The 15215-nt window shown below is 38.1% G+C and overlaps 1 protein-coding gene across 14 annotated transcripts in view; it reads right to left on the reverse strand.

Annotated features, from left to right (window-relative positions):
* The window catches only part of LOC579769 (fibropellin-1), a 41058-nt gene extending 31001 nt beyond the window's left edge, over nucleotides 1–10057 (reverse strand). For 12 of the 14 annotated variants that reach the window (XM_030993238.1, XM_030993235.1, XM_030993230.1 and 9 more), the window contains exons 1-8: nucleotides 9963–10057; nucleotides 8407–8454; nucleotides 5397–5533; nucleotides 4681–4836; nucleotides 4122–4257; nucleotides 2267–2380; nucleotides 1794–1907; nucleotides 1320–1433 (exon numbers count right to left, since the gene is read on the reverse strand). In XM_030993238.1, the coding sequence (XP_030849098.1) occupies nucleotides 1320–1433; nucleotides 1794–1907; nucleotides 2267–2380; nucleotides 4122–4257; nucleotides 4681–4836; nucleotides 5397–5533; nucleotides 8407–8454; nucleotides 9963–10017 (874 nt within the window). In that variant the 5' untranslated portion in view covers nucleotides 10018–10057. The remainder of the gene's footprint in view (nucleotides 1–1319; nucleotides 1434–1793; nucleotides 1908–2266; nucleotides 2381–4121; nucleotides 4258–4680; nucleotides 4837–5396; nucleotides 5534–8406; nucleotides 8455–9962) is intronic. The other 2 variants (XM_030993234.1, XM_030993239.1) reach the window with 2 other exon arrangements.
* Between the last annotated feature and the right edge of the window lie 5158 nt (nucleotides 10058–15215).

A 15215-nucleotide genomic window follows, 5' to 3' on the forward strand; every position in this document is an offset into this window, starting at 1 on the left:
TTTGTAAAACTATTAATACATAATTCAAATGAAGTAAATGAACTAAATATCTCTTTGAATGTTCGCATCTTTTTTCAACAATATGGCCTTAGAAAGAAAATATATTTTTCAAAAATCTCATCGTCCCACATAATCTAATGTGCCCCTGCCCGACAAGAAAGTGTCACTAACAAATTTCTTTCATTTGGGCGTGATATGAATGTGAAAATGGACGCGGAAATGGAATGATGTTCAAGACACCTCATCATCACAAGTTGAATCGCTAAAATTAGGATGAATCATACCAGTCTTAACATATCCTAAAACAAATCATAATTAACAGAGATCGTTGTGGTAATCAAAATGTCAAATTTGCTATTAAAAGTTTCATTCACTCCTATGTTTCATGTGCCTACTCAAATTCAATAGGAGTGTACAAACAAATTTCTTTCACTTGGGTGTGAAATGAATGTGAAAATGGACGCAGTAATGGCATGAGAAACCTCAGCACCAAAAGTTGAATCGCTTTAATGAGGATGAATCATACCAATCTTTATCCTACCCTAAAACAAATCATTACTATACTTGAATTTGTCACTTGACAAATTAGGTAATTCGTATTCTAATATACATAATGAAGAACACGTTTTCACGATTTTAATTTTATTAAAAAAATGTTTGAACCCACCGGGAATCGAATCTGTGTCGCCGGAATGGGAGGCAAGTGCTTAGACCACTATACCAACAAATTCAATATAGACATTACACGTAAACGGATATTGAGTTTCTCAAATCACATTTTGTAGTTAAAATATCACCACGATCCCAACATCTGATCAAGAATAAATGTCACCTTTGGTGTAGAGAATTTTCGCAGTTACAGCATATCCGAAGCTGGCAGGAAATCGAGCGAACAATCGAGATATTGCTCAAACAAGACTGGAAAGTATAATGAAGATTTCTGAAAAATCGTTAATATCTGTGCAAATTGGGTTCCAAATCATAATTATCAGAGATCGTTATGGTAATCACAATGTCAAATTTGCTCTAGAAAGTACCATGCACTTCAATTTTCCATGTGTGTACTCTCAATCAAGAAGAGTGTAGTTTATCTCACTAATGCAAGAAAAGGTGAAACGCCCTCGCATCTTTTGTCTGTACTTTCACTCCTGTCTACTGTCAATCAAGACAAACCTCAAAGGTTTTCTTCACCAATGACTGCATGTTTCTCTCTTTCTATTTCTTTGGTTGCTCTTTATCTACAATGTCTTCACGAACACAGAGCAATTGCTGTATATAAAGAGTGTAGGTATGTAATCTGCTTTGACTCTATTTCTTACCAGTTCCGCACGTAGGCCCAGTATAGCCAGGAGCGCAGGCACAAGTAAAGGTGTTCGCTCCATCACTGCACCTTCCTCCATTCTCACAAGGATCGGGAGAACATTCGTTGATATCTGTGCAAATTGGGTTCCAAATCATAATCATCAGAGATCGTTGTGGTAATCACAATGTCAAATATGCTCTAGAAAGTACCATGCACTTCAATTTTTCATGCGTGTACTCGCAATCAAGAGGAGTGTAGTTTATCTCTCTACTGCAAAAAAAGGTGAAACGCCCTCGCATATTTTGTCTGTACTTTCACTCATGTTGACTGTCAATCAAGGACAACTTCCAAGGTTATCCTCACAAATGACTGCATATTTCTCTCTTTCTATTTCCTTGGTTGCTCTTTATATACAATGTCTAGACGAACACGGAGCAATTGCTGTATATAAAAAGTGTAGGTATGTAATCTGCTTTGACTCTATATTTACCTGTTCCGCACGTAGGTCCAGTATAGCCAGGAGCGCAGGCACAAGTAAAGCTGTCCACTCCATCACTGCACCTTCCTCCATTCTCACAAGGATCGGGAGAACATTCGTTGTTATCTGTGCAAATTGGGTTCCAAATCATGATTATCAGAGATCGTTGTGGTAATCACAATGTCAAATTTGCTCTTGAAGTACCATGCACTCCCATTTTTCATGTGTCTACTCAAAATCAAGAAGAATGTAGCTTATTTCATTACTGCACCAAAAGGTGTAACACTCTCACATCTTTTGTCTGTAATTTCACTCCTCTTGACTGTTAATCATGGAAAACCTCCAAGGTTCTCCTCACAAATGACTGCATATTTCTTTCTTTCTATTTCCTTCTTTGCTCTTTATCTATAATGTCTTGATGAAAAAGGAGCAATTGCTTTATATAAAAGTGTACGTATGTAATCTGCTTTGACTCTATATATTACCTGTTCCGCACGTAGGTCCAGTATAGCCAGGAGCGCAGGCACAAGTAAAGCTGTCCACTCCATCACTGCACCTTCCTCCATTCTCACAAGGATCGGGAGAACATTCATTGATATCTGTGCAAATTGAGTTCAAAAGACAATAAATGGGATAAAAGGGATGAGAAAATAATGTCCCTTTTGACATATTTATCTTCGCTCGGCGGTGATCAGGTAAAATAAAGTCAAAACTGGCATTCTTAATACAAATAATGACAGTTCAGGAATGAATTTTTTCATTTGTAAAACTATTAATACATAATTCAAATGAAGTAAATGAACTAAATATCTCTTTGAATGTTCGCATCTTTTTTCAACAATATGGCCTTAGAAAGAAAATATATTTTTCAAAAATCTTATCGTCCCACATAATCTAATGTGCCCCTGCCCGACAAGAAAGTGTCACTAAAACAAATTTCTTTCATTTGGGCGTGATATGAATGTGAAAATGGACGCGGAAATGGCATGATGTTCAAGACACCTCAGCAACAAAAATTGAATCGCTAATATCAGGATAAATCATACCAGTCTTAACATACCCTAAAACTAATCATAATTATCAGAGATCGTTGTGGTAATCAAAATGTCAAATTTGCTCTTGAAAGTACCATTCACTCCCATTGTTCATGTGCCTACCCAAATTCAATAGGAGTGTACAAACAAATTTCTTTCACTTGGGTGTGAAATGAATGTGAAAATGGACGCAGTAATGGCATGAGAAACCTCAGCAGCAAAAGTTGAATCGCTTTAATGAGGATGAATCATACCAATCTTTATCCTACCCTAAAACAAATCATTACTATACTTGAATTTGTCACTTGAAAAATTAGGTAATTCGTATTCTAATATTCATGATGAAGAACACGTTTTCACGATTTTAATTTTATTAAAAAAATGTTTGAACCCACCGGGAATCGAATCTGGGTCGCCGAAATGGGAGGCAAGTGCTTAGACCACTATACCAAAAAATTCAATATAGACATTACACGTAAACGGATATTGAGTTTCTCAAATCACATTTTGTAGTTAAAATATCACCACGATCCCAACATCTGATCAAGAATAAATGTCACCTTTGGTGTAGAGAATTTTCGCAGTTACAGCATATCCGAAGCTGGTAGGAAATCGATCGAAAAATCGAGATATTGCTCAAACAAGACTGGAAAGTACAATGAAGATTTCAGAAAAAGTCACCTCCCATAGAGAATCATTACACGCAAAATTGGGAAACTTGACATGCCTCCTTTAATCGAAAGAGTGGACCATGACGCAATTGTTTAAATGAAAAATAAATAGATTATTCTATGTAGACAATTTTCTCAGCTCAACATATCAAACATTGGGAGAAAAATGATCAATATTTACAGATTAACACTCAATTTTCAATAAATATGCTGACGTCATTATATTTAGATTCGTATTTTGAGTTCGAAGTCCATTATGATGACATCACGATGTACTTAATGGCCAAATGAGACATGAAATCATATCTCCGACCCATACTCTATCTAAATATGTAGAAAAAAGGGGGTCCCGAGCATCCCAAATAGCTATAATGGATTTTTATAGGCATGTTTTTGCCCATATATGGTCGGTATTACAAGAGCTCGCGCGCACGGACATTTATCTTGAACGGACGCTCATTCCGTTATTAATAGTCAAAATAAACATGATATCATATTGTTTGGAAAATATGTGGAATAACATGAAGAAAGTAGAATGGCTCTATTATTGGTGAAAAGGGGCCCAGAGTAATTGTCGCAAGAGAAATTGAATATGGAGCGAAAAATGTTGGAGTATCACTAGTTTTAAAACTGACCTTCGCGGAAGATCTGCATACGAAGACTGATTTGGCCGTACCAGCTGACAGGCATCAAGCGAATATAGCGGCAAAATTGGGGTACAGGCAGAGTGTTGGTCACGATGGTGTTGCGGTCAGAATTACCGGTGAAGATCTTCATTAAAAAAGGAAAATCAATCCACTTTTGAATGAATTATGACTCGAATGATTCTGCGGTCAATTGCAATCGAACTAAAGAGAGTCTAATTAAGCATGATGAATAAAACATATTTTTGCATGTTCAGTGCCTGTCCATTTGTTTCTACTTGAAGTTATATTCTGGTTACATGATTTTCAGGTTTTAGATACCTAGTAATCACATAGGGAAAAATATGATATGGATTGAAGATTTGTTGCTTGAAGTGCATTCTTGCTCTAATATATTTACAAATATAGACAGTTCTTCAATCCTACTTAATACTTGTATACTTATACTTTGTGTATTCAGAATAGTAGATAATACACCTAACATGTATATGTGTACCAGAGGTAAACATTGAAAATGATTAGAAAATGAATAATCAGAGAACAAACTTACCCTGTCAGCTCCAGGGTTTGTAGAGATGCCCTGCACGGTGTGAAAGGTCGTGCCATCAGTACTACAAGCAAGCTTGTAGCTTTGTACCCACTGGTCAGAATCTTGTCGCCCTTGAGTCGCAACTGAAATGATTTTGTAACGGTCCAAAAGATCCATCTTGCAGAAAGAAAAGAATCGGAGGAAGCTTTCTTGATGTTCATCCTCTTAATCATCTATCTTTTCTCCATGACAAAAAAATTTAACCAATGAGCATGTTCCAAAATGTGTCAAATAAATATGAATTAAGTACAAATACTAAGAACGCCCCTCCAAGGGCAATATTTAAATTAGAAGTTCTCCACATTGATGCTTTAATTGTCGATCTCATTTCTGAGTAATATCGAACTATTAACTATATTAATTCCCTTAAAAATGAAAACAATTGTTGACTTAGATGTGAATAGTTATGTGTAAGTGAATAGTGCCATAGAAATGACTGGTGACTCTTTCGTAGCGGTGGAATATGAATTCATGTCATGCATAGAAATGACGGTGACTCTAATATTGCAGACTTTGTGGCAGTATATGGATACAAATCAAACTATTGCCTAAAATTTGACTGTTAACCCTTTCATTACTGATACGGTGGCAGCAGTGGGATATGAACCCATGACATATAAATAAGGGTTGCCTAAATGTTTCGTGTTTGAATTGGCCTTAAGAAATGATTTGCTTACCTGGATCCACTGGTTGGCATTACTTGATCGTGCAGACCGGGCACCATGGTTAGCACTATACTCAGTGGAAGCAGTCATACTTGAATCTGGAATGGCATAACTCTCAAGGCCCAGAGGGACAGGGTCATTCAAGATGGCTGTAAGTTAATGCGTGACAATGTATAGCAAAATATAGGAAGTGGTGGTCAAATAGGCAAATATAATAAGATTATATTTATATATGTTTTAAAACTAGATAATGAAGGGCGGTTCTTTATTTCGGACCCTAGACTATTCCACAATTTAGGACCACCATATTTCATTGTGGTACGGGAAAATTCATACTTAAATTTTGAAATCCGAATGTGGTTTGACTGCAGTAAGGTACAAAAGAACAATTTTGGGGGAAACAACATTTAAAAACATTGGCAGTACAGACCGTGCCAGTACGGAAACGTCAAACTGGCTAATTGCAACTTGTGTATAATAATCCTGGGGGTGTTTCACAAAGATCCTAAGTAGAACTTAACACTAAGTTGGACTTAAAAAGTATGGACAGCCATTGGAGCCTTAAAATGAAATATATTCAAAAGCAAAAATTGGAGTATTTTAGACTTTTCATCAATTCCACATCAAGAACATGAAATCTCCCATGATAATAAAAAATATGAATGATTTGAATCAACATTTTATGCCTTCTAAAAAAAAATTACAAAATATTTTCAAGGATGCTAATGGCTTCCCATAAATTTTAAGTCCAACTTAGAGATAAGTTCAACTTAGGATCTTTGTGAAACACCCCCCTGAACTTTCAACTGTCTAGCTTTCACAAATAGAGGATCCGTGTGTGCTAAGGGTGCTGAACCAGAAATAATTCGTATTGCTCTTTTTCGTAAAATTATATTTCTAACATACATTATAATTATAACCGCTATTATTATCCAATGTGGTTGGTTTGGAATCGGTTTCAGGTCGGTTCGGCGGTGTGCATGACGAATACATACTTCAGTCAAACCAACGAGACTGCCACGAGAACGACTACAAACCGAGCTGAAAATGATGGTAACCGCTAGTACGACCAAAATCTGTTCGGTTTGGAATCGGTTTCAGGTCGGTTCGGCGGTGTGACTGACGGATACATACTTTAGTCACACCAACGAAGCTGACACCAGACCAAAAAAAAAACAGAACAGAAAATCCACAGCCCCTTATAGTGGCTACAAATTGGTCGATTTGTCGTCGGCGTGGATTCAGTTTAGCCGTGTGACAGAAGTATAAGACAGAGAAAGAGAGAGATTAGGAAAATATAAGAAGAGAAGAGAGAGACATTTAAGAGAAAATGATAAATTATTGAGAAAGAGAGATAGAGAGAGAGAGAAGTAAGAGGGGTAAATACAAAAGAGTAAAAGAAGTTAGAAAGAGAGTAAAAATTAATGAGAGAGAAAGTAAGGCCAAAACAGGAACAGAACAAAATTGAGAAGTAAGAGAGGGGTAAGGGATATTTGTTGTCCCCGCTTCTTAATACTATTTAAAATAGCAACAGCTAGGACGAAATTTTCGTTTAAATTCAGGGCTTTTTTAATTAGATTAGGCGGTGTCAGACACAGTCTTCCCGATCCAGCTTCCTCAAGATAATAGCTATCTAGATAATACGTAGGTGACAGAAATGCCACGAGTTATCTATTATTATCTCGATAATTGATGGGCCAGTGCGCGTGCGCCGTTCAGGTATATAATGGCATTGTGACATCACACGATTGATTGATTGATTGATTTTTATTCGACAAGCTTCCAACATACAACAATATACAATAATAACAGATCAAAAATAAGTCAGCTTGAACAGGATAACCCACGAAAGCTCGAGAGCTTATTTCCAGTGGCGGTGTCAGCCACAATTTTCCCGATCCAGCTTGAATTATTTGGATAATAGCTATCTAAATAATTCACTTAGGTAGGTGAAAGACAGCTGACAGACAGGCTACGAGTTATCTAATTTTTTATCTAGATAATTGATTGGCCGGTGTGTTGGCTCAGTCAGTAGAGCGTCCGCCTCACAACCGGGAGGTCGTGGTTTCGAACCGGCCGCGTCATACCAAAAGACGTTAAAAGACGGGAGTTGCTGCTACCTTGTTTGGCGTTCAACAATAAAGGGATAGAGCAACGTCGATCTGGCGCTGCTCAGTGGCTGCCGGGCTCCAGATCAATTGGGCAAAAAGAATTTCCTTTTTCGGTTTACTTTAAAAGATTATTGTTATTACTATTATTATTATATTGTCCATATACATATACACTGTATCTATATCTATATCTATATAAATCTACAAAGAATTCTTGCCTTATCCTTTTCTTGAGTAAAGATTGGTTACAGAAAATCTGAGACATATATTGTCTGTTAATCTTCGCTGGAAAGTTGTCTGAATGTTCGGGAATCGCATACCGACTAAGCGACTTGCAGCCTTTTCACACACAGCTAAAATTCTATAAACATGACTAGTATAAACGTGTTTCGAACGTGTTTAAACTAATCACGAGCCTTTCACACACAGAAATTTCGGTGCGATCGTTAATTGTTTCGTGATTAACTACTGCTCGTAAAATGCGCAGTAGTGCCATTGCGCATTGAAGGTCATGTCATGTCAATCAAAGCACACTCTCCATCCAGTTTAAACACGTTTAAACAAGAATTTCCTTTCACACACAAAATGTCAAGCTCTCTAGATACGAACTTCGTATCTGCAGCCTGCTTTTAGGGGCGTATGGATCGCGACTTCGTATCTATCCCAACATCTATAAACGATGTTCACACTGGGAAATTTTGTCTATAAACATGTTTAAAATTTTACAATGATTCTAATCATCACTAGATACGATGAATTTCAGCTGTGTGTGAAAAGGCTGCAAATCGCACACACACTATCCGCGCTCGCCCAAAGAAACTTCTACACGTAAACCAATGGGGATCTCAGCAAAAATTTAATTATACGACCAATACAGCGGTCAATTCTATATAATTACAGTGATTACTTACCAGCTATTGGAACAGTTCCGTTCGTGCTCTGTGCCTCTACGTTGTGTACTAGACAAAAAGATTAAAATACAAAAAAATACATAAGAAAAATGTAACACAATGATCATACATTATATTGCCGAGTGGAACTGACCCGAATTTGCATATTTTCAAGACCATTACCCATAACATAATCAGGAACCCTTCTGTGTGATAAACACAATGAATAATATTTTGAGCTAGGTTATTTACCCTTGCTGTTTTTGGCGAAAACTGGTACATAATTAAATGCATTCAATGTTTGCGAACATCTTAGAAGTTAGGCTCCTTTTTCTTGAATTATGTTGCTATTTCTACAACAACAACAACAACAAATTAAAATCCGCGTAATAATGATTAATGATATAAATGATAGAAGGGTAGAAAGAGAGTGTAGTGAATATAATAACATCAGACGGGGAGTCAGACAGGGTTATGTCGCCGGAGTCCGGACCTGTTCAATATGTATAGTGAAATCATTCTAAGAGAATTGGAGGATGAAAATGGGATACAAGTGGGTGGCCATTCAATCACAAATATTAGATATGCTGATGACACTGTTTTATTTTCTGAATCAGAGAAAGATCTCCAGAGACCCCTGAATGTAGTTGTAAAAGAAAGTGAGAGAATGGGACTAGAGATCAACTATACCTAGTCAAAGTGCCTGGTGGTCTCCAAGTAGAGCAGTCCAAAATGTAATTGGAACCTGAAAGAACATATTATTAAACAAGTCTCCTCATTTAATTACCTCGGCAGTATGATCGCCGAGGATGCCAGATGTGAGACAGAGATCAAGAGAAGCATAGCTCTCGCTAAATCTGCATTTTCAAAGTTAGGCTAAATTCTGACAAATCGAACTATGAGTATGAGGACCAGAATAAAAGTATTGAATTGTAACATCTATTAACATGGGAGTGAAACATGGACTTTAGCCTCTGATACTAAAAAGCGTTTGGAAAGTTGCGAAATGTGGTATTTAAGAAGAATGATGAAATTCCCCTGGACTGACAAAGTTAGTAATGAGGAAGTTCTTACACGAGCTGGAGTGCAAAGGAAAATGATACGTGAGATGTTGATTAGGCAGTTGAAGTTCCTGGGTCACACGTAAAGAAGGCCTAGATAATCTTGCTTTGACAGGGAAAATTTTGGGCAGAAGGAGTAGGGGAAGAAGGAGGATACTTTGTTGGAAGAGAGAGGAGTGAAAGAACTGGGAGTGGTACTAATACAGAAGGCTAGGAGCCGATAGGGCTGTGGAACAGCATGGTCGCCAAAGTCAAACGATATGGCACTTAGAGAGAGAGAGAGAGAGATAAATGATAACAATAATAATGATAATATTGATAATGAAAACATTCATAGAGCGTTACTACTAATATACTATAACTACATTAGCCCATATTAGCGTATATTTCAATGAAATTTTTTGCAAACATCCTGACAAAAACAGTTTTTAAGCGAAATTTCTAACATGCGTACAAAGAAGCAATAATACGAAATGATTCAGGTGGAGGTTAGGAGGAAAGAGAAAAAATTCTCACCACACAGAAAAGACAGCATCAGCAGCACGAGACTCGAAACAGGTATCCCCCTCATCTTGCGGCTAGCTTGGCAAACAGTGCTCTAGGACCAGAAGAATAATACTACATACATTGATTAAAAAAGGGTCCTTTTATACTATTCAATCACGAGCAGTCAGGATCGGGATCCACGTGACCAAATTGTCGTGATTTAAGTTGTTTACCCAAGTTGCCCTTTCGGGTGATTATGTAACTTTAGCTAAATGGTGAAAGTTTCATCTAAAATGTCTCCATGTTTATCTGTACGAGGCCAGTGCGGCACAGGTACCTTTTCCCCCGGGATGAGTTATGTAATCGGTTCTTATCACATTTAATGTGTTTTCTTTTCTTTCTTTTTTTACACAAATGACACATTGTCTATATACGGGGGTTCATTGAAATGTCTTTTCGGCTGGCAAACTCTGATTATTAAGCACTGTTGAAATTATTACAGGAATGTTAGTCAATAAACGTCGATGAGCGTATAATTCAATTAACCCGTCTATTTTCGTTTCCATGTACATGCACAGTTACCAGTGCACAGCTAGTAACGTAGCCACGGAGAGAGGGGGGGGGGGGGGGGTCGAATGGAAAACGGAATGGAAAGTGAGAGTGAAAAGAGCTGCTTGTGTACCGCCTCTCCCCTAGTCTGCTGGCACAGAACCTAATTTGACACTTAATCAAAAATCATTGCGCCTTGACAGAAGTCTAGCCCAGCTACCTACTTGTTGTGTCAATATAGCCTGTGTCAGGAGCAGTTCATAGAGATATACTACTAACTTATTAAGTATATATCTCTATGGAGCAGTTACAGTACATGACCTATGGTAGTCTTATAGTGCAGACTCACTTTTACGACTGACCAGGGTTTGTGCTTGCAGACTACCTCTCCCCCCTCTCTCTCTCTCTCTCCCCCTCTCTTCTCCTTTTCCCATTTTCTAGTCTATCAATCTCTCTCTCTCTCGCTCTCTCTCTCTCTCTACCATACAAAACTCCCTCTCCAACTCTCCTTGTTGAACTAAATATTGATAATGAAGGTCGAAGCTGTGTCTGATTATTCTACCTGACTGGTAGGAAGGCATTTTGAACAAAGGCCTTGTTAAAGTGATTATGAATTATGATGTAGAAGCAGGTTTAATGAATTCATATTTCTGTTCAAATTTCCCTTTTAATACAATGCTTATTATTAATTTTATTTGTTGTTAATCAACCAAGTTGGTAGGATGAACGAAGATGAATCGGCGGGTTAAATTTGCTGCTTCCCCCTCCCCTATACTCTTGTCCATCCACGCAACTACATAGCCGAATGCATTGAGGGTACGTTTATGCTCAATTTTGAAGGCAGAATAAGCGATTTCAAACGCTCATCGTAAACGCTCATCGTAATCGCAGTTCCACGGTGTACTGTTTATGCTTCTCTCGGTCCTCCAGACCTGATTCTGGCTGGGTGCATGGCCTTGCAGCTGGATTCGCAAACCTGCACTGCGCATGCTACGTTGACCCTATTTAAACGCGTTTACAAAATAATGATTGTGCGTTTATGCTTCCCAGAATCGCCGATCCAAAACGCAACTTTTTGTGAGTTTACGATCGGCGATTACGATCGCCGTTTTTCTGTGATTCTACAAAAATGAGAAAGGACGCAACCGTGTTTTGAACTAAACGCGTAACAAAATAATGCCTCATTCTGGCCCGAAAAATATGGGCATAAACGTACCCTCAGTCACGCCTGGCCCGACATGTCCAACCTGAGATCAACAGCACATCCTGAACTGGACAACAAAAATTACATAACTTCCGATGGCCGAGAATAAGTCGGATTGGATTCGGTTTGGCGGTGTGACTGAGGTATTAGCATTATTGCACTGTCTGTATGTAGACCTTGTATACACTGTTTTAACATGTATTACATTTTTGTATCAAGTTGGTTACAATTTTAATCAAACACAGATTACTATATGAATCACTCAACTTTTGGCTAACTTTAACCAACAGCCTGTTTATTAAAATTTAAATTGTGGTTGATTAACATTTTTAATCGTTTATTGGTTTAAAAAGATTTGCTCAAGGTTGGTTAAAATGGTGTTGATACACTCTAACCCTTTGCTGATTAAAACTTTAACCTTTTGTTGGTTTATTATGCTTTGTTCGGGGCTGATTTACGCGTTGTTGGTTAAACTTTCCCTGACCGCGTGCCGTATCTATAGATAAGGCACGCAGTCAGGGAAAGTGCATCCAGTCGTTACTTTTGCACCGGTTTTGCTGACAGACCACAATGCCCCGGTCACGTCAATGAGACCGATTCCAGACCGACAGCAAACCGAACAGAAGTTTACATTAATCAGAATGGACAATAATCATGGGAATCGGGGCGAGTGTTTCAAGTTAGTTAATATGACTGCGGCAATGAAGCACTATTTTGCGTAATAATGTCAAAATGATCGGATTCGTTTATCTTGGGATTGCATCATCATTAGGTTTTGGCAACACCGTTATCTTTTAAAGGTACTATGTCCCATTTGCAGGCCCCAAAAAATGAAAAGGTTAAATTCCGACGGCATTTGAAAGACAATATTAATTTAGAACTCCCCCCCCCCCCAAAAGGGGGGTTTGACAATATCTTTAAGTGGGAAAATAACGACTATTAGTTGTAAAATCGACTTAGGAGCTATAGATCCAGTAAGTAATAGTCTAATATTCAGACCATTGTATTGAATGGTCGTACGTTTTATGCAGCGCAAATGTGCATTCAGTTTAATTTTGGCCATTACAAGAAATGGGTTATTGATCTAGACAAATGCTCATGTAGGCCTACCATTTACAGCTCATTTTATGTATGTTATAACCAAAGAAGAAAAAAAGCCAGTCAGTCGCTCAATAGTGTCTGACAGTGAAGTCTAGCAAGTAAACGGGTTTCCTTGCATAATTTAAATATTAGGACACTGTTAACGTTTAAATTTCACAGATATAACACACCTGACATATTTATAATCCTGCAAAGTTCTACAGCATTTGATGTTGGCTGCAAAAGCATCTTTAAAGGGAAAGTATATTCTGATTTTTACCTTTTGTACTTAATAGACAGTATTCGTATTGGTATTTGGTACAAAATGTCATGTAGACACTAAGCTATAGTCATGTACCAAACAATTCTGTCCAAGGATGCAGCAAAACGTTTGAGAAATACGTGGGCTTTTAGGGCTGTATAGGCCTGTCCTCAAAATAATAACAATCGATAAAATGGGCCAATACAGATATTAACAAATGCGTATATGCTAATATCATAACAAAAAGTTAAGGTAATGAGGAAATACACAGGACAGTCATTAAAGGCCTATTTTTTCAAAAGATTTTTTTTCCCCGCTGTTTAAGTCGTTGCTGTTTTTTTTATTGATAAAAGTGTATCTCTTCCCGGGATCTCATCGTATAGACCTGTGCATTCTTTCCTTTTTTAAAATTTCATTTGATAACAATTAAAAAACGCCAGTTTTCAGGTGCAATAACCTATACATGTATAAGCGTTTATAATAAAATTGAATGCTATATATTGAATCAACCAGTCCAATCAAATTATATTTGATAAACAAAATCAAGTTTGATATTGGGAATTTGTAATGATGTATGAAATTGACCGCGGAGCCATCGCTGTATAAAGTGAAAAAGAAAAACCCTTTCCGTCTGGTATACTGAAAGACGACAGTTATTGTTACGTAACTTCCGAAGATCGAGATAACACATGCGTGGAAGCAATGGAATGAGGTTGATAATACATGAGAATTGCGGTAATTATTATGGGAATTTCAATTTGCTCCAAACATGAAAGATTGTAACTAAATTTTCTTGCTGGAAATTGGCAAGCAATTACCAATGAATTTTGATAACCTTTATTTGCTATGAAAATCAATATTATTTTACTAACATATTTTGTAGGGTCTGTGATAAAGCGGAAACTGCAGTATTTAAACCGTATCCGGACACTTACCCCCTGGACAACCCGCCCCGGACAACCAGTCCAAGATAACCACTTTCTAGGACAACTACCCCCATAGGACAACTACTCCGGACAACTACTCCCAGACAAATACCCCCTAGAAAAACTACTCCCTAGGAAAACTACCCCCGCACAACTACCCACAGATAACTACCCCCAGACATCTACCCCCTAGGATAGTTGTGCGGGGGTACTTGTCCTAGAGGATGGTTGTCGTAGGGGGAAGTTGTCTGGGGGTAGTTGTCTGTGGGTAGTTGTACGGGGGTAGTTTTTCTGGGAGTAGTTACTTGGTACTTGGTAGGATTCCTCCAAGAGACGCCGTAAAGGTGTTTAAACTGGAGGTGTGTCGTCATGTGCGGTCACCAACCTAAGGTGCTGGTTTTAAGTTGGTTATAAGCGCAGATTTCAAAGTATTTAAGGAAGGTTGGGCTACAATTGAGGGAGAAAGACTGTTCCAGTCCTTAACTGTCCTTGGGAAGAATGAGTAAGCGTATGCGTCCGTCCTGACTTTGTTGATATAGAATTGTTGGTCATGGCCCCGTCTTGTTCGTTCTACCTTGGGTGAGATGTAATTCTTGTAGTTGATGTCCATCAAGTAGTGAATCAATTTGTACAAACATGTGATACGAGACTTCCGTCTTTCCTCCTGGAGGGGGATCCAACCCAAGTCCTTCAAAGCAGTGACACTTGAATATCTTGTATAAGTGTTTTTGACGAATCTAGCTGCTGCATTCTGGACTCTCTCAATGTTCCTGATGTTCGTGCTCGTATATGGATCCCAGGCTGAAGAAGCATAGTTATAAGATGAGGTTTAACCAGCATAGAATACAGCTTCTCCTCTGTTTTTGTTGAAGATTGATAGAAGTTCCTTTTCAAGAAGTTGACTACTTTCATGGCCTTACTTCTTGAATTTTCAACCTGTTTGTTCCATCTCATATTATTTTGTATGATTATACCCAAGTATCTGGTGTGTGTGGTTTCTTCGAGATTGACTCCCATCATCTGGTAGGATGTTCTGTTTGGTTTCCTGCTCCTAGAGTGTAGATGTCCTTAAATGGGGGTAGTTGTCTGGGGCTGATTGTTCGGGGGTAGTCGTACTAGAGGGTGGTTGTCCTATAGGGGGTAATTGTCCTAGAGGGTGGTTATCCTAGGGTTGGTTATCCGGGGTGGTTGTCCAGGGGTGGTTGTCTATTTTAAACGCGTAATCAAGCCAAACAAATTATGTGTACCCACATCATTGAGGG

Source organism: Strongylocentrotus purpuratus, unplaced genomic scaffold (assembly GCF_000002235.5).
Source record: "Strongylocentrotus purpuratus isolate Spur 01 unplaced genomic scaffold, Spur_5.0 spur5_scaffold_20, whole genome shotgun sequence".
Taxonomy (NCBI): Eukaryota; Metazoa; Echinodermata; class Echinoidea; order Camarodonta; family Strongylocentrotidae; genus Strongylocentrotus; species Strongylocentrotus purpuratus.